The sequence below is a fragment of the Dama dama genome, chromosome 21, assembly GCF_033118175.1.
Source record: "Dama dama isolate Ldn47 chromosome 21, ASM3311817v1, whole genome shotgun sequence".
NCBI lineage: Eukaryota > Metazoa > Chordata > Mammalia > Artiodactyla > Cervidae > Dama > Dama dama.
In genome coordinates, this window is record NC_083701.1 from 26,610,563 (window position 1) to 26,629,591 (window position 19,029).

The 19,029-nt window shown below is 44.7% G+C and overlaps 1 protein-coding gene across 3 annotated transcripts in view; it reads left to right on the forward strand.

Moving 5' to 3' along the window:
• The window catches only part of CHD7 (chromodomain helicase DNA binding protein 7), a 187,061-nt gene extending 184,495 nt beyond the window's left edge, over window positions 1–2,566 (forward strand). For all 3 annotated transcript variants that reach the window (XM_061123365.1, XM_061123367.1, XM_061123368.1), the window contains exon 38: window positions 552–2,566. In XM_061123365.1, coding sequence (XP_060979348.1) covers window positions 552–1,469 — 918 coding nt within the window. In that variant the 3' untranslated portion in view covers window positions 1,470–2,566. The remainder of the gene's footprint in view (window positions 1–551) is intronic.
• Window positions 2,567–19,029: the final 16,463 nt, after the last annotated feature.

Genomic DNA, 19,029 nt, shown 5'->3' on the forward strand with positions numbered 1-19,029 from the left:
CAGACTGTGACAGTTACAAGCAGAACTGCTGTAAAACACTTGTGTACACATTTTGGTGTGAAGATGAGTTTTTGTTTCTCCAGGATAAATACTAAAGTATTACTTGAAAGTGAAAAGTGTTAGTCACTCAGTCGTGTCCAACTCTTTGCGACCCCATGGACTGTAGCCCAGCTGGCTCCTCTGTCCATGGGATTTCCCAGGCAAGAATACTGGGGTAGGTAGCCATTTCCTTTTACCGACCAAGGGGTCGAACCCAAGTCTCCTGCATTGGCAGATGGATTCTTTACCACTGAACCACCAGGGAAACCCCTACTGATAGAGTAGCCTTTCACATTAACTGCAGTTCAGCATAATCCGATGAGCTGTATAATGCTAAAAGAGATAAGCTTTGCTTTCATAGGTTCTATCCTTGAGCTTTTTGAAGGGGAATAATTTGCTTGTGTATTTACATTCTGAACCATCAGTGTTTAGTTCATCACAAAGGCCCAGGTGGAAATGAGGTTTTGTCCCGCAACTTTGACAGCCCGTGTTTGCCTCTCCCTTCCCTTCAGGGCTTCGTTCCGGAGTCTATGTTTGACCGGCTTCTCACTGGACCTGTAGTGCGGGGAGAAGGGGCGAGCCGGCGCGGACGGAGGCCCAAGAGCGAAATTGCCCGGGCTGCTGCGGCCGCCGCGGCCGTGGCCTCCACATCGGGGATTAACCCGCTGCTGGTGAACAGCCTGTTCGCGGGGATGGACCTGACGAGCCTGCAGAACCTCCAAAGCCTCCAGTCGCTCCAGCTGGCGGGCCTCATGGGCTTCCCTCCGGGACTGGCCACAGCCGCGGCGGCCGGAGGCGACGCCAAGAACCCGGCGGCCGTGCTGCCCTTGATGCTGCCGGGCGTGGCCGGGCTGCCCAGCATGTTCGGGCTCGGAGGGCTGCTCAACGCCCCGCTGTCCGCCGCCGCCGGGAGTCCCGCGGCCACGGCCGGCCCCGCGGATCCCGAGGACGGTGCGTCCAGGGCGGAGGAGAAGGGCGGTGAGCACGAGGACGAGAGCAAGGACCCGGAGAAAAGCACAGACGCCGCCCCGGGCCCGGACTCCGCGAACGGATCAGTGGGTGCTGCTACCGGCCCGGCCGGCCTGCCCTCCAGCCCGCTGGCCTTCAACCCCTTCCTGCTGTCCACCATGGCCCCCGGCCTCTTCTACCCATCCATGTTTCTACCTCCAGGACTGGGGGGATTGACGCTGCCCGGCTTCCCCGCACTTGCGGGGCTCCAGGGCGCCGTGGGCGCCGGCGAAGACAAGGCCCCCGACAAAGCCGAGGGGGCCACCTTTCAGGAAGAGGAGCCCCTCGAGGGCAGCGACGCCGAGGAGAGCCTGGACAAGACGGCTGAGTCCTCCGTCCTGGAAGACGAGATCGCCCAGGGCGAAGAGCTGGACTCCCTCGACGGCGGGGACGAAATGGAAAACAATGAAAATGACGAATAACCAGTACCAGTTTCCAGTTAAAGTGTTTAAAAACTTTTGACAAGTGGTAGTCCTACTGTTTACACTCACAGTTAATGTTCATACATAGTTTTATAAGCTGTTCTGTAACATAGTGTAGCAAAAGAAAGAAAAAAAGTCCCAAGTCATGTTATACAGGTGTGTTGAAAGGTATCTTGGTCATTAAGTATTGTGCAGTGCATTATTTATTATCCCTAGGAGAGATGAAATTTGAGAGGTGATCCTGTCTTTTTAAGGAAACTTACATAATGCTCTGCTTTTTTTTTTTTCTTCCCTTGTTCTCTACTTTTTCTTTTGGTACCATTGGTATTATAATAAAGAGCAATTTGTAACCGAGTGGCACTCATGGAAGGAAGTGCTGCTCAAAGGAAGTATGAAGTTATATATTTAATTTTTTAATTTTAATTTTTTTTTTTTTTTGCTGTGAAGGTCAGGATGAAATTTACCATACATATCATACTTGCTCATTTGTTTCCCTTTATGACTGTATGGGGGGGGTTCCCACACTCACGCATCACACACATCCATACACTCTGACAATCTCCACCTTAGTGTGAACGTCTCTGTCCCGAGGCGCAGCAATAATAAGGCAGCTGTTGAATGTGAAGGGTCCCTTTGGAAATTAACCTACTGGGAGGGTTCTTGCCAGACAGAACTGCAGTTCCATTGTCTCGTGGTCTTGTAATGCACTGGTATAAACAAAATAAATAGATGAAATTAATAAAGAGTGAAAGAAGAGAGAATCAGGTACCTTTTTTAAATTAAAGGACTTTGTTACTTTAGCCACAAAGCTAAAACAGCGTTACCTCAGCTCTAAACTAGCCTTGAAGTTTACAAACATGACTTTGTAAATGTATTGTTTTTCTTTGTTGTGATGTCCTTTTATTTTTTTTCTTTGAAAACTGCTATCATGTAAGATAAAATGTAAATTGCTGCCAACTGTAGTAATGATGCTTTTAATAAAAGTGACCCATGATATGCAGAGATGTAATTATAGAATGTAGTAGGGTAGGGGAACTGGTGTTCACTCTATTTTTTGTATTCGCAATAGATGCAAATACAGCATTCTGGCCTTTGTACAGTTTCTTGATATATCCTCCTATACAAGGTTAGCTCTTGGTAATTGTCTTCAGACTAGAGGAGAAGGAAAACCTTCAATTGCCTTTACATAATTCTACTCCGGATATCTCAACAGAACCACACGCAAAAACCTCCCATTATGCCCTCAAAAGGGCATCCAAGACTGAGGACACTTAAACACGTGTGCAGCATCTGATAATGTACACTGAGGAACAAAAGGGCAAAAGAAAAACGAGGCTTTCAATAGGCACGGTATCTGGGTCATTTGTCCCCAGTTAATGGGTGGAAAAACACAAGGTGGGGGGTCGGCAAGGGATGCAGAGGCAGGCTCTCCAGTGTCCTGCGGACCCAGGCTGCGAGCCAGGGCGGTGGAGAGCCACGGGGAATGAACACAGACGCATTTAAGCAAGTGCATGCGAGCGTGCGCAGGTATATTGACAGGTACACGCACGCATGCCTATTCTCTCGCACGCACCGGGCCTGGGAGCTGCTGATTGGTGCACCTCCGTACGACCTTTGACATTTCAGGTAAACCAGAGTTTGAGATCCACTGTTTTCATCTTATTTTGTCACTTGAGCAAACACAAAGCCCCTTGTCCTCGCCATTAGAAAGCAGAGGAAGAGCGAGTGGGGTTGGTGAGTGGGTGGCGTTGGTCTGCGTGTAGCTTCTCTCCACGCCCTCCCCCAGGATGCACACAGCCCGTCCCCCGCCCCACGAGGCACGAGACAGGCTGTCCCAGCTCCTTTCAGACAATGGGGTTCTGTGAGTTCTCATCTCAGGGTGAAAACATTCCCGTGATGGTTCTGGAAGAAGAGCCTCGTGAAGCCTCCACCTTAGAGATCCCGTGGTGGTTTCATCCATCACTGGGACTCTTCTGTTTTTTGAAAGCACCTGGGTCGTGCCCGGGAGGACAATCAATGCCTTTAAGAGAATGGCTCCTGGAACGGAGTTCTTAAATCGTGGATACTAAGACTAGAATGGCACGAAATATAGAGAACGTAAATACTTAAGTAACTGGAAATTTTTTAAGCTTTAACATAGGCCCTTAGATAAGGAGAAAATGTTTCATAAAATGAGTCCTAAAGAGTCGTCTTCGGAAATTCATTATAGCATTTGAAGTTTTCCTATGACCTCTTGTAAACAGAGCACACAATATGACTCTGTCCCTGTTGAAGGAAGATGCTGAGAGCAGTGATGATCTTCAAAGCAGAGGCATGAATTGCTTGTGGCCAGAAGAAACCCTGACATGATAGGTAGGTCAGCGGCTGGCTCTGAGTCATCTGCGATTGATCTCTGAAGGTGACCTTAAAGTCATGCAAGGTTCCATGTTGGAAAAAATTGCATTTCTTTTTTTTTTCTCTTTAATGGAATGAATTCTTGATATGAGATCTCGAATTTACCTAAGTAAGAAATATTTTAAATTCGGTCTGATCCTTTGTGACTCCTGTTGGTTGAGTGCCCTGTATAAATTAAGAACTAAGGTGCTAAGTGGTTTCCGTGGCATTGCTGAAGGAAGTCCTGTTCTTCCATGAGGGAACTGAGACCTGGAGACTTTAAGTAACAGGCCAACAGCAAATACAGGACGCTGGATTTGAATCCAGGCAGTCCAATTGTAGAGCCTCCTTAATAGTTTCTTGAAATACCACACTTGGGTTTCTGAAAGAAAATAATTATTTAGTGATGATTTGAAGTGTTAGGGCTTTGTATTTTTACATCCCCTCTCTTACCCCTCCATGAAGTGCAAGTGTTGGTCCCTGAGTAATGTCCGACTCTGTGTGACCCCATGGACTGTAGCCCACTAGGCTCCTCTGTCCGTGAGATTCTCCAGACAAGAATACTGGAGTGGATAGCCATTCCCTTCTCCAGAAGATCTTCCTGACCCAGGGATCGAACCAGCATCTCCTGCATGTCAGGCGGATTCTTTACCAGATGAGCCATCTGGGAAGCCCTGCCCCTCCATAAGGGACCTTAAATCTCAGATGGGGATTTAAGAGACAGTCTATATGAAGCAGATCCTGGAAGACTGTGAGCTCTGACTAGGGAAACTTGAATCTCAGTTACCTCTCTTAAATTTGGATTTATCTTGCCCCATGAATATTTCTATTTTATGAAGAAATCAAGTCTTTAGAAAAGACTAGGCATCAAAGCTAGTAAATTGCAAACCTGGTATTTCAACTCAGGTTGACCTAACTCCAGAGCCCAAGCACTTAACCTGTGTGCTGGGGTAATTAACATTCACCCACAAACATTTACCGGGTGTCGTGTGTTAGGTACTGTTTTAGTGGCAAGAATATAATGAAAAACAGAATAAGAATAGACTAAAGGCGTGCTGTCATTGGGCTTATATGCTAAAAGAAAGATAGGTGATAAACAGATACAAATAAAATTTTTGTAGGTGGAGTTGTTCAGTCGCTAAGTCAAGTCTGACTCTGCAACCCCATGGACTGTAGCACTCCAGGCTTCCCTGTCCTTCTCTGTCTCCCAGATTTCCTCAAATTTATGTCCATTGAGTCGGTGATGCCATCCAACCATCTCATCCTCTGCTGCCCCGTTCTCCTTTTGCCTTCCGTTTTTCCTAGCATCAGGGTCTTTTCCAGTGAGTCGGCTCTTCACATCCTGTGGCTGAAGTGTTGGCGCTTCAGCTTCAGCATCAGTCCTTCCAACCGGTATTCAGGGTTGATTTCCTTCAGGATTGACTGGTTTGATCTTGTAGACGGAGGCATACTGTTAAATAGGAGATGGTCAGACAGGAGCTCTCTGTGGAGGGGGTGACTGTTTACAGCTGGGCAATGAGAAGCAGTGGCCAGACAAAGCTGGCTGGAGACTATTCCAGGCAAATGGAAGAGTCACTGCAAAGGTCCCCAGTTGACAGCTTGGAAGACCAGGGGCAGGGAGCTGTCTGCCTGGAAGTTTTGGGGGAGAGCAACCAAACTGATCTTCGTGGAGGATTTGGATTTCCTAAGTGCCGTAGAAAGTCCTTGGTAGGTTTTATGCAGAGATGTGATATCATATTTATGTTTGTCTTTTTTTTTTTTTAATAATCACTGTGACTGCAATGTGGAAAAAAAAAAAAATGGCTTGCAAAGAAGAATCAGGAACTCCATCTGAGAGACTACTAGAGCAGCCTTAGGTTAAGGCAATCAGTAACAATGAAGATGCTATTGTTTAGTTGTTAAGTCGTGTCTGACTCTGTGACCTCGTAGACTGTAGCCTGCCAGGCTCCTCTGTCCATGGGATTCTCCAGGCGAGAATACTGGAGTGAGTTGCCACTTCCTTCTCCAGGGGATCTTCCCAACCCAGAGATTGAACCCGTGTCTCCTGCTGGGCAGGCAGATTCTTTACCACTGAGTCACCTGACAAGCCCAGCAGTGGGGATGGAAAGCAGTAAATGGATTTGGGATATGTTTTAAAGAAATAGAGCTTCCAATCTGCATTACATGAATAACTCAAGCTAACTTTTCAGGATTGCTCCTACTGGACTATACCCAAAGGTTAAACCAACAGGTGAAGAATGTACACAGTGCTTTTTTTTTTTAAATTCCAGGATTAGTGTTAATAGAGAAGATCCAAAGAACAGAAACCCTTCCATCCATGTTCTTAGAAAGTTATCTTTTCAGTTAAGTGAAAATTATTTGTTAATCCTCTTTGAGAAAAGTTTTTAGAAATGATTTCTAACAGGTAGTGGAGGTAAGAACGTGTGTATTGTTGAAGTGATGTGTGTGTGCAGTGAACATGAGTGTGTCTCCAGAGCCAACAGTAAATTTAAATTAAGAAGCAAAACTATGTAAATGACCTCTACTAACAAGCACTTAAAAGTTAGAAATATATCTTACTCATTCAATTTGGCTCTCTAATGAGCAATTTTATGTATCTTCTTAGCACAGGTAAGATTTACTATGGTTTTATAGACATTTTATGGTAAAGTAAACTACATTTGGCAAAATAGATGAATAAATTACCATTTGGAATATTTAATGTAAGACTTCTTTCTGTGGGATTATTTCGTCGTTTTATTTTTGTTGTTGTTGAGAGAGTTACCTAATTTGGAGATTTTTCTTGTAGGAGTTAGAATGGTGATTTTCAAAGTATTTGGGGCTCTACCAGTCATTTCTGGGGGCTTCCCTGTTAGCTCAGTTAATAAAGATCCACCTGCAATGCGGGAGACCCCAGTTCAATCCCTGTGTTGGAAAGATCCCCTGAAGAAGGGAAAGGCTACCCTCTCCAGTATTCTGGCTTGGAGAATTCCATGGACTGTGTAGTCCATGGGATAGCAAACAGTCATATAATACTGTCATTTCTATGTTTAAGGTTTTTGTTGAACTTTCCTAATACTCCCATTCTTGAGTCTCTAAGCCAAAACTAAAACACTGTCTGTGAGTATGCCTTGGCAATCAATGTAACTCCACCCTCTTTACGGGCTTGTTGCTCTGTAGATCTTATTCTGAGTCTACCAATGTAGGGTTGAATTTTAATTTGCATCTTCTTAATGAATGTTTACTATGTCATTTAAATGAAATTGAAGAATAGGGTAACAACAATTAAAACTTCAAGTAGTCTTTCATCTGACATCTTCTCTCCAGAACAATTGACTCCTATCATTTGTGTAGCTTGAAAACCAGTTGAAATGTTCATCAGTTGAACAAAGATGGCAAAACCCATCTCCAAATGCACTACAGACATATTATTTAAGTACAGTGGCATCTCCTGGTAGGTTTCTTCCTGTGAACCTTTCTCCCTCACTCTTTACTGGGCTCTGAGAGAAATATGTCATGGTGAATTTGAGTTATAGATGAAGGACAGCATAATAGGTTTCTAAGGTATAATAAAGAGAAACACTAAGTCAAAATATTGTTTGGGAATCACTTAATACTCCACTTTTGGTGGCTTCTTTCATTGTCCCTGGCCCGCCTCTGCATTTGATCTGAAAGCTCAATTTCAAAGTTAACCAATGAGAGAAACCTGATTCTTTTCTGTGACTCAAGCCAGATACTGCAGTGGCTTCACAGCCTTTGCAGCCCCAAACCATCTCCTAATTGTCCACTGCAGTTAAAGAGACTTCCACTTGGATGTAGGAAAATGACTGAAACCTAAGCTGGCTGTAAATGTAACATTTGGGGAGAGTACGCATCACACTTGAGAATGGAAAATTCATCTGGTTTAACATGTTTCACCATGTTTCTTTGGGAATCAGGAAGCGCTTACCATTTTAGAATTCAGCATTTGTGTTTGTTAATAGGCACTTGTGAGTTAATCCACACCACACCACAGTGAGTTAGTTCCAAGTTCTCGCCACCACCTGTTTACTGGCTGAGACAGGATCAGTTGCACAAGTCCTAGAGCTGAGACAAGTGTGGTGACAAGAATTAGTATTCAGGCGTCTCCAGTGTAAGCTGTGTCCAGCAGTGGACTGTCCATCTTACGTATAAACCTGATATTCACATTAATTCACATCTATGATCTTAAACAAAATCCCCCAACCTAAGGTAGAATAAGCTACACACTCTTTTAGTAACAACTGATGTTATGATCTAAAGAACAAGCCAGAAGTTACTAGAATCTCATGCTACGAGACAAGAGTACCCCAGGATAGGACTGAAAGATGTTTAAGTTTTTAAAAGTGTGCAGTTGCAAGCTTGCTTTATTTACATTCTTGCTGATTGGATAATATAAGCTAGGCAGCTGATAGTCTACATATCTTTGCGCATTCTTGAAGCTGCTTCTCTAGATTTTGGATTGTGAGTCATGTATCTGAATAGCCCAGAACCGGCTGCCCCAGCTGAATCTAGGACTTGAAGACCCTGTGAAGGTGGATGTGACCCCAGCATCTTGGTTGGGCCCCAGTCCCCACTTACGGGACTTTTCTGGGCAATTGTGGCTCTCAAGATGGGTTTGCATAAGTGTAGTTGCCAGCTCCTGCTCTCTCATGAGGCTGGAAGCCCTTTGAGGTACCTCCAGGATCCTTTCCATCTGACTGTAAGAGTCCCTGGAAAAAAGAGAGCAGCCTCTGTATCTGACTGCAGAGGCATTGTTCTTGCCTGGACAGAGCTGGCCTGCTTCTCAGCCTCTGGGTGTCTGCTGCCTCAGCCTGGGGAGCCACTGGGTGACTCAGGAGCCCAAAGGGTTGCATAAAACCATTGAAAATTCTCCCTTTCCCCCTCACTCTCCAAAATGTAAGGCCACAGGCCAACTCCAAACCCTCTTTTCTTTCGAGCCTCATTCTGTGCAGCATCTGTGTGTTCTTCGAGAAAACAGTAGAATAGCAGTGGCACCTCAAGGACAAGGTGCTGGGCTCTGCCCCTGGGCCTCCCACCGGCTCTTGAGAAAAAACACCATTGGCATCACAACAGCTGGTGGAGGGGAGGCTGGATGCAGTTAAAGCAGAAAGTGTCCCTTTACCATTCACCTGGAAAGCTGCCTAGTGCTAGGAGATGCTCAGGTGTTACTTGTTTATTACCACAAAAATCCTCCTCCTGGGGACAGTCACTGCAAAACCCTGAGTACCATTTGTGATGTCAGGGAAATAAAGCTTTCTGTGTTTGTGTTGTTGTTTCTTTAATGTGGTTTGGGAGCAGGTCAGCCAAGCCCAACAGCTCTGACCTGTGAAAGGTGAGAGGGCGCTGGGAGTCCAAGGTGTGAAACAGACAAACAGACTCAGGAGGAAAAGCAGTTTGCAATTCATTCGGTGTTTCTCCTTTTACCGTGCTATCGTATGGTTGGTGGTGTCTGACTCTTGCGACCCCATGGTCCGCAGCTCACCAGGCTCCTCTGTCCATGGAAGTGTCCAGGCAAGAATACTGGAGTGGGTTGCCATTCCCTTCTCCAGTTTCTCCTTGTATTTGGAACTCAAATGACTAAATGGCCAAAAACTCATCTTCCTGTTGACATGTTCTTAACACCCTCAAACTTATTTCTCTACGTACGTTTGCATACACTGGAAAGCGCATGATTTTATTCTGTAGATGTTGTAGCACTGAGGCACGAGGGAGCAGGGCATGGTAGGGGGCTGGGCTGCTGACCGCCCTGCTCCCACCATTTGAAATGCTGCTGATGAGGCTCATGGGTTACGGGAGCCCAACGTCTCTCCCTGACCTCAAGGAGACACGGGAATCCTCTGTATGTTGAGGGTTTAGACAGACTTACAGTTGCTTTTTAAAATTTTTATTTGTTTATTTTTGACTGTGTGGGGTCTTTGTTGCTGCTTTCGGGATTTCTCCAGTTTCAGCTATTGGGGGCCACTCTCTGGTTGTGGTGTGCAGGCTTCTTGTTGTGGCTGCTCTTATTGAGGACCATGGGCTCTAGGGCACATGGGCTTAGTTGCCCTGTGGAATGTGGCATCTTCCTGGACCAGGGATGGAACATGTGTCCCTTGCGTTGGCAGGCGGATTCTTAACCACTGGACCACCAGGGAAGTCCTGGACTTAAGAGTTTTACTAGCTGTTCCGGGTCAAAATACCCTAGCTGGCTGATTGACAGCTGTAAACGTGTTGACTCTTAAGTGTATTGAATATTCAAGGAGAGCCTAAGCCCACAGACCCTGGAGGAGGGCGGGTGACAAGGTGGGTTGTCCTCAGCTCCAGGTAGTTTTAGCTCCCTGCACCTGACAACCTCATTTCCAGAGTATGAGCAGTTAAGCTGATCTGATTAACTCGAAGGCAAGGCCATCTAGACTTTTGAATTATTATTGTTCAGTCTCTCAGTCATGTCCAGCTCTTTGCAACCCCATAGGCTGCAGCACGCCAGGCTTCCCCGTCCTTCACTATCTCCCAGAGTTTGCTCATACTTATGTCCATTGAGTCGATGATGCCATCCAACCATCTCATCCTCTGTTACCTTGTTCTCCTGCCTTAAATCTTTCCAAGCATCAGGTGCCACCCCCCCCCCAATAAAATTAGAGACTTCAGTTAAATGGCTCACCTATCAGCCCCTCCTGCGTGAACACAGTCATGATGTCACTCCTCTCGTTGGCACACTGGCAGTGATCTGAAAGTGATGGCAATCAAGGCTGAGAACATTCCTGCTGCCCGTGTCCACAGCCGACTTCTTCCTGGACCTGGACACCCTTGTTCAGTGGGTTCAGGCAGCCATTCTGTGCTTGGGCTTCCTATATGAAGCCTCCTCTCTCTCAAGGACAAATGTCATGGAGTCTTTTTGTGTATCAAGGTCAGACACTTATGTAAAGCTTGCTAGAGAAAGGAAATAATAGGCATCACTCTTGTCCTTAAGTAGCCGTCAGTTATGGTTAGAGAAAGAAATGGCCACCCACCCCAGTATTCTTGCCTGGGAAATCCCATGAGCAGCAAAGCCTCACGGGCTACAGTCAGTGGGGTTGCAAAGAGTCAGACATGACCTAGCGACTGAGCACAAGTCATCAGTTGGCAAATATTTAATGTGCAGCTGGAGGGTATGCCTAAGGTCGGGACGAGGGACAAAGAGTGTAGTCAGGCTCTTTGCTGTCTGGGCCCTTAGTGTGTTGCTAATGTAGTTTGTGTAAATAACACATATCTGCTTGCAGCTTACAGATTTTAAAGCATGTATGTAGGCATTATCTTAACTGAGACAACTTTGAAACCGCAAGTTAGTTGTGACTTTAGAGATGGGAAAAGACCCTGATGCTGGAAAAGATTGAAGGCAGGAGGAGAAGGGGACTACAGAGGATAAGATGATTGGATGGCATCACCGACTCGATGGACATGAGTTTGAGCAAGCTCCAGGAGTTGGTGATGGACAGGGAAGCCTGGCGTGCTGCAGACCATGGGGTCGCAAAGAGTTGACCACGACTGAGCGGCTGAACTGAACAAAACTGAAGGTTCAGCCATCCCAAGAGGTAGGAGGTGGCTTAGTTGGGTCTTACAGGCAGGTGTTTGGACTGTAAACCCAGAGATCTTTCTACCACATTATGACAGCCAACAGGCAACTCCACTCTGTACAGCGTGGCCGCCCTGCTTAGCCAGAGCTCGGCTCCCCTCTGAGCCTTACCACCCTCATTTGTAAACATGGAATAAAAATAATATCAACAACGATCATGCCTTCCTTGTACTGCTGTGTGAAGATTAGAAATAGTGACTGTGCAGAGTCTTTTGAGCCTGGCACTGAATTGACACTCAATAAAGGATGCCTTTAAGACCACCCTCAGAAATGTTAGTGGAGCAGCATGGGAGGCGCAGTTGAAAAGCAGTGGGAGGGCTTCCCTGGTGGCTCAGTGGTAAAGAATCTGCCTGCCAATGTGGGAGACGTGGGTTCAATCCCTGAGCAGCTAAGCCCCTGCTAAGCTAAGCCATAGCTATTGAGCCTGTGCTCTAGAGTCCAGGAGCCACAACTACAGAGCCCTGGTGCTGCAACTACTGAGGCCCTAGGGCCCAGAAGCTGCAACAGGAGAAGCCACTGCAATGAGAAGCCTGTGCACCACAACTAGAGGGTAGCCCCTGCTCACAACAACTAGAGAAAACAGCAACGAAGACCTAGCACAGCCAAAAATAAATAAATAAAAATTTTTTTAAAAAAGAAAAGCACTGAGGAAGTGGTTGGGGCGACTTGGTCTGCAAGGAAAGTCCCACAGAAATAAGGCTGACACCTGTCCTGAAAACACTGGTCAGTTCTCATCCAGCGAGAATAATACAGAGCCGGGAGGAACAGTCCAGGTAGGGGGTGAGGCTTCCAGACCGCTGGCTCTGAGACACAAGAGAGAAATACGAATTGGCACACTGGGACCTGGAACAGATCCACAGTCAGATATGAATTTTTTCCCGAGCTTCACACTGTTCAACATGTCCTTCCTCTAATACACTCTTCTCTGTTGTATTCTATTTCATTAAAAATGATCACACCCCTCTAAATTGATTTTAGGATTCAATAATGATGGTGGCCTGCTTTGGGGAAAACTGTGCTTTAAAACAAGGGTTTTGAACCTGGGCCTGTGGCTGGGCTTTGGGCCTTGGGGTGAAGGTGGCCTCCGAGTTCCTGGAGTCAGATGCACAATGTGTGTGTGTGTGTTTCTGGAAAGGAGGTCCCTAAGTTTCATCTGTTCCTCAAAGTACGTGACTCCCTCTTTAAGAGGGTAGCGAGAAAGAGAGCCAGGAAACTCAGATTGAATTGATCGGGAATTGCTTTTAATGCCACTTAGAATTGGAAAACTGACACAAGACCGCTCCCCAAAGAACAGAACCCAGTTCACAGCTCAACTGAGCAACCCCCACATATGTTCGGGACGGAGGGCGCCTCTCCCGATTGTGTAACGACCAGTGGTCATGACTGCCTCCCTCTTCTCCCGCACCAACTCGGATGCAAAGAGCACCTACCATATAGGCCTGTTTTGAAGGCTGGATGAGATAATGCATAGAGAACCACAAACAGAACAGGCCCAAGATAAACACATGCACAATGGCCACCATTGTGCACCCTGACTGTGCGTGGTGGTGGTGGTACCACAGGGAAGGTTGGCCCCATTGTATCTGCTCCACTGTTGCATGAGTGTGTGTGTTTGTTTTTAGTGGGATGAATTATTTCCCTCATTCACTAGGATGGAGGCCCATAGATAGAAATTCAGGGTCATGAAATACACCTCTGGGCCTCTCCCCACTGTCCTGATACAAAACTAGAGGATAGCAATGAGTCCTTTACTCCCTCTCTGCCTTCTGGACGGTGGCCCCCAGGCCTGAATGGCACACCTGCCAGGCTGCCCCAGGTTCCACCTGGCGGATAACACCCACAGTCACCGCCCCTTCTGCCTCAGGGCATCTAGGACCTGAACTCGGGACCATACTCGCCCTTCAGTATAAAACCTAATCAGAAGCGGGGCTTTCCTGGTAGCTCAGGGGTAAAGACTCCACCTGCCAATGCAGGAGACATGGGTTCGATCCCTGATTCAGAAAGATCTTAAACGTCATGGAGCAGCCAACCTGTGTGCCACAACTGTTGAGCCTGTGCTCTAGAGCCAGGGAGCTGTAACTACTGAGCCCATGTGCCCCAACTACTGAAAGCCTGTGCGCCCTAGAACCTGTGCCCTGCAGCAAGAGAAGCTACCTCAATGAGAAACCCGTGCCCTGCAACTGGAGAGTAGCCCCTGCTCATCGCAAGTAGAGAAAAGACCACCAGCAACAAAGACCCAGCACAGCTAAAAATAAATAAAATTATTTTTTAAAAAGATCAGAACAAAATGAAATAGGCCCAAGAGAGTTGCTGTCCACTTTCCATTCTTATGAAGAATAATGTGAGTTGAGAAGGGAAAAAAAAAGGCCTCTGTGTGTGAGTTGCTTGCCTTTTGGGGAGATGGGATTTCCACCTTCTTTCTGCAACGTCTCCCACGTAATTTGCTGCCACACTGCTCAGTCCAGACACTGGGCTCCAATAGCAGTAGCGCCTCTGGACGCAGTGGTGGCCAAAGCCACTGGATACACATGGACTGTGGGGTCAGCTGCTGCTCCCAGGAGGGCTGAAATGCAAGCGAACAAGTCCTCTGCCAGAACCAGCTCTTCTTTTCCAGAGCCTGGTTTCAAAGGATACGCTGACGAAGGTTTGCTGGTTTTAATAACTCACACCCAGTAAAGGATGACGCTGTATATACCCACAAGAATTAGGCCTATTTGTTTTAAGTCAGGTATTTCGAGAGATGATTTAAGGGAAAACAAGGATATATGGGTGGGCCCTAATCCAGTATGGCTGGTTCTTTATAGAAAGGGGAGATTGGGACAGACCAAGGGAAGGCCTGGTGAAGACTCAGAGAGAAATGGCCACAAACAAGCCAAGGAAAGAGGCCTCCTAAGGAACCAACCCTGCAGACACCTTGATCTTGGTCTTCTGGCCTTTAGAATGGTGAGAGCATTAATTTGTTGTTTCAGCCACCTAACCTGTGGTACTCTGTTACAGTGGCCCCAGCAAACGAACACCCTGTGTGCTTTATGAATTCATAAAGTAACAGTTTACGAGTCTGGCCAGCCACATCAGGAAAGGAAAAAAATAAGAACTCATCATGGGGAAGTAAAAAGCATAAAAAGCAATGGTTTGGGGTTGGAGTGAGTCTGCCGGTATCCTACTTGACTGTATACAAGTCCATGCCCACGGCAAGCTGCTCCACCTTGATGGGCCTGTTTGCTTAGACTTGATAGTGGTGATGATGGTGAAGGTGTTGGTGATGATGGTGGTGATGACAGTGGTAACGTTGGTTATGATGATGGTAGTACCCACTTCACAAGCCTGCCGGGAGGATTCAGTGGGTTAGCATGTGTCTAGCACTTAGTACTGAACCTATACTTGGGAGTACTAGCTGAATGATTATTTTGTTGCTATCACAAACCAACAGTCAGCTCCAAATCTGGAAGCTCCTCCTTCCCAGACATGTGACCTTGAGGAGATCAACACCCTCTGGAACTACTTCATCTACACAGTGAAGACCCAGTGACACTTGAGGACCCTTTCAGCACTAACATTTTATTATTATAATAAATTTTGATATGAACCATTCTACAGAAGCAGTGGAACATCTTGGTGAGTTGTGAAAAGCATAACAATTTGGGGGGTTTCTATACTCTATTTGTTCATGGTTGACAAACCCAAGTAAATGGGGTACCTTTAAAGGAACGACCTTCCAAACGATTCCCTTTAAAAAAAATCTGTACCCTTGGATTCTGTAGGCATTAACATAGAAAGGAGGGGGGGAAAAAGCAAAGTTCTACTTTTAAGCAGTGCAAAGTGACTGCAGTAAATCTGTTTAGGTATCATCGTGTTTGACTTTAAGAAAATGGCTGAGCTATGGGCAAGGTAATTCAAGAAGATATAAATGGCTGCATTATAATAAGCAGACACCTATTTTAAGCATGATCTATGTTTTTGAGAAAATTCATTACAATGAGTCTTACAATACCAACCTCTTCAATGAATTTTTCATGTCTGCATACCAAGATATATATAAAACGATCGTAATCATATACCTTTGGGGCAATGCTGGGCGCCAGCTGTTTTGGAATGATTTATAGGTTGCCATGCTCAAGGTTAATAATCAGGAGAAACAGGTTACAGTGTGCAATGTATTTATGTCAGGTTAGAAGTTCAGTTAGTGAAGATAGCACGTTGTAAGGAGGCATACACTTTTAATTATTTTCTAACCACCCTCCTCCACCCCATTTCTTTGCAATAAACTGAAAAAAAAAAAGAGATGTTTTACATAGGGCATCCTCTCTGCCAAGCGCATTTTCTAGTTACTGGTGGCTTTATTTAAAGGGAACCAGACTCTACGAGTTATTAGCTATACATATGAAAACACAGCTTGAAGGTACTTAAACATCTGTGCAATGGGCCCGTGTAAAGGGCATGATGGAATTTTGTGAGCGTCAAGGTAATTACGCCTTCTTGAAATGACAGCATTTTGCTGCTGGCAGGATTTCTAGCAGGATTTTCAGAGATGTGACGCATAATAGCCACAAGTCCATCTCCAAAAGCACTAACATAGGACTTGTCTCCCTTTGGAGATAAAATTATTGCATCAAAAGTATTTCTGAGATTCCAAATACCTGTTCTGAATTGAGACAAAAATGTATTTTGTCCTAGGAAAATTTTTTTGTAATAAATAATGAGGAAGAAATTTTTTTTCTGCAGAGGGTTGAGTTCATTGTGTTCCTCATTCATCTTCATTGGTCTCTAAATGTCTCTCTCTTCTTTCATTGATTTTTTTTATTCTCTTCTATACCAGTATTGGTCTCTCAGCTCCCACTCACCTAGGAGATGCTTTCTAATGTGTTTATCACAGATATGTGTGTTTATTTTTACAAAATGTTCTTTTGTGTGCACACATATATTTAGTTATGCAAATGATAGTCATGTATCTCATTCTACTTTTTAAATTTTGTGAGTGTATCTTATAGTTAACAGCTTTATTGAGATATCATTGGCAAATGTTATAACAGACATGTTTAAATAAGTTTGGACACCCATGAAACCATCACCAAAATCAAGATAATGACACATTTATTATCCCCCAAGTTTCCTCTGGTTTCTTGTAACCGCCGCTCCTGCCCCTTCCCACCCACTCATCTCCAGGAAACTACTGATCTGCTTTCTGTCACTATAGATTAGTTTGTGTTTTCTAGAATTTTGCATAAATGGAATTTTATTTTATTCTATATACTCTTTTTTTTGCCTGCCTTTTTTATAAAGCATAACAATTATGAGATTCCTTCCTGTTGTGTGTATCAATAGTTCATTTCCTTCTGTGGTAGAGTACTGTAGTATTCCATTGTATGGATATGTCAATTTATGTACCTAGATACCTGCTGATGAATACTTTGATTTTTTTCCAGTTTCCAGCTATTACAAACAAAGCTGCTTTAAGGTTTTGTTTTTTTTTTAATGGAGATACACTTTTGTTGTGCTGTTCCGTGCTTAGTCACGTCTGATTCTTTGGCAGCCCCATGGACTGTAGCCTACCAGGCTCCTCTGTCCATGGGATTTCCCAGGGAAGAATACTACAGCAGGTTGCCATTTCCTTCTCCAGGGGACCATTTCGACCCAGGGATCAAACGTGTGTTTCTTTCATGTCCTGCATTGGCAGATGGATTACTTTTGGAAAAATGCATAGAAATTGAAGTCTGGAAGTGGTAGGTATAAGTTTAACTTCTTATTAAGCTGCCAAACTTCATTCCAAAGCACTGGCAGTGTTTTTTGTTTTCCTGCCAAAAGTGTTCCAGTTCCTCCACACACTTGCCAATACTTGGTGTAGACAGTCCTCTTAATTTTAGACATTCTAGTAGGCACGTAGTGGTGTAGTCATTATGGTTTTAATCTGGATTTCCCTAGTGACTAATGAAGTTAAGGACATTTTATATGCTTATTTGCCATGTGTTTATCTCCTTTGGTGTGGTGTCTGTTCAAATCTGCCCACTTGTGAAGGAGGGTGTTTGTTTTCTTATTATTGAATTCTGAAAGTTATTTTTATAATCTGGATACAAGTGCTTTATCACTTACTATATAATTCATATGTTCTCCTGGTCTACAGCTTTCTATCATTCTCTTAATAGAGCCTTTGGAAGAGCAGAAGTTTTTAGTTTGGATGAAGTTCAGTTTATCAATTTGTTTTCTTATGGGTCATACTTTTGGGGTTGTTTGTGATCTCTGTATTCTGTCCCATTAATCTACTTTTCTTTCTTGATGCCAAAACCAGACTGTCTTGATTACTATAATAAGTCCTGCAGTCAAGTAATCTAAGCCCTCCAACTTTATTCTTCTTTTTCAAAGTTGTTTTAGCTATTCTAGTTCTCTTGTCAGTTCAGTTCAGTTCAGTTACTCAGTCGTGTCTGACTCTTTGTGACCCCATGGACTGCGCCAGGCTTCCCTGTCCATCACCAACTCCCTGAGCTTGCTCAAACTCATGTCCATCAAGTCAGTGATGCCATCCAACCATCTCATCCTCTGTCATCCCCTTCTCCTCCTGCCTTCAATCTTTCCCAGCATCTGGGTCTTTTCCAATGAGTCAGTTCTTTGCATCAGGTGGCCAAAATATTGGAATTTCAGCTTCAGTATCAGACCTTCCAATGAATATTCAGGAATGATTTCCTTTAGGATTGACTGGTTTGATCTCCTTGCAGTCCAAGGGACTCTCAAGAGTCTTCTCTAGCACCACAGTTCAAAAGCATCAATTCTTTGGCACTCAGCCTTCTTTATGGTCCAACTCTCACATCCATACATAACTACTGGAAAAACCATAGATTTGACTAGACGGACCTTTGTTGTAAAGTAATGTCTCTGCTTTTTAATATGCTGTCTAGGTTGATCATAGCTTTCCTTCCAAGGAGCAATTTTAATTTCATAGCTGCAGTCATCTGCAATGATTTTCGAACCCAAGAAAACAAAATCTGTCACTGTTTCCATTGTTTTCCTATCTGTTTGCCATGAAACTACAAGTTCCCTTGTAGTTGCATATAAACTTTAGTATATGGAACTTGTATATAACTTTAGTATATGAAACTAATATAACTTGTCAAATTTTACATAAAAGGCTGCTGGGAATTTGATTAGGGTTGTATTAAGTCTACAAACCAATTTGAGCAAAAAGATACCTTAACAACATTGAATCTTACAGTCAGTAAACATATCTTTAAAAACTCTTTTCTTTTAACATTGAAAACTTTAAGCTTAATTTATGTTGATGTGTGTATATTTACTACATTCCTTCTAACTCTTGCATTATTTCAGCACATTTTAGTTTTCCTGTTAGAGCTGTAAGAAGTTCAGTTCAGTTGCTCAGTCATGTCCAACTCTGCGACCCCATGAGCTGCAGCATGCCAGGCCTCCCTGTCCAACACCTACTCCTGGAGCCTACCCAAACTCATGTCCATTGAGTCGGCGATGCTATCCAACCATCTCATCCTCTGTTGTCCCTTCTCCTGCCCTCAATCTTTCCCAGCATCAGGGTCTTTTCAAATGAGTCAGCTCTTCACATCAGGTGGCCAAAGTATTGGAGTTTCAGCTTCAACA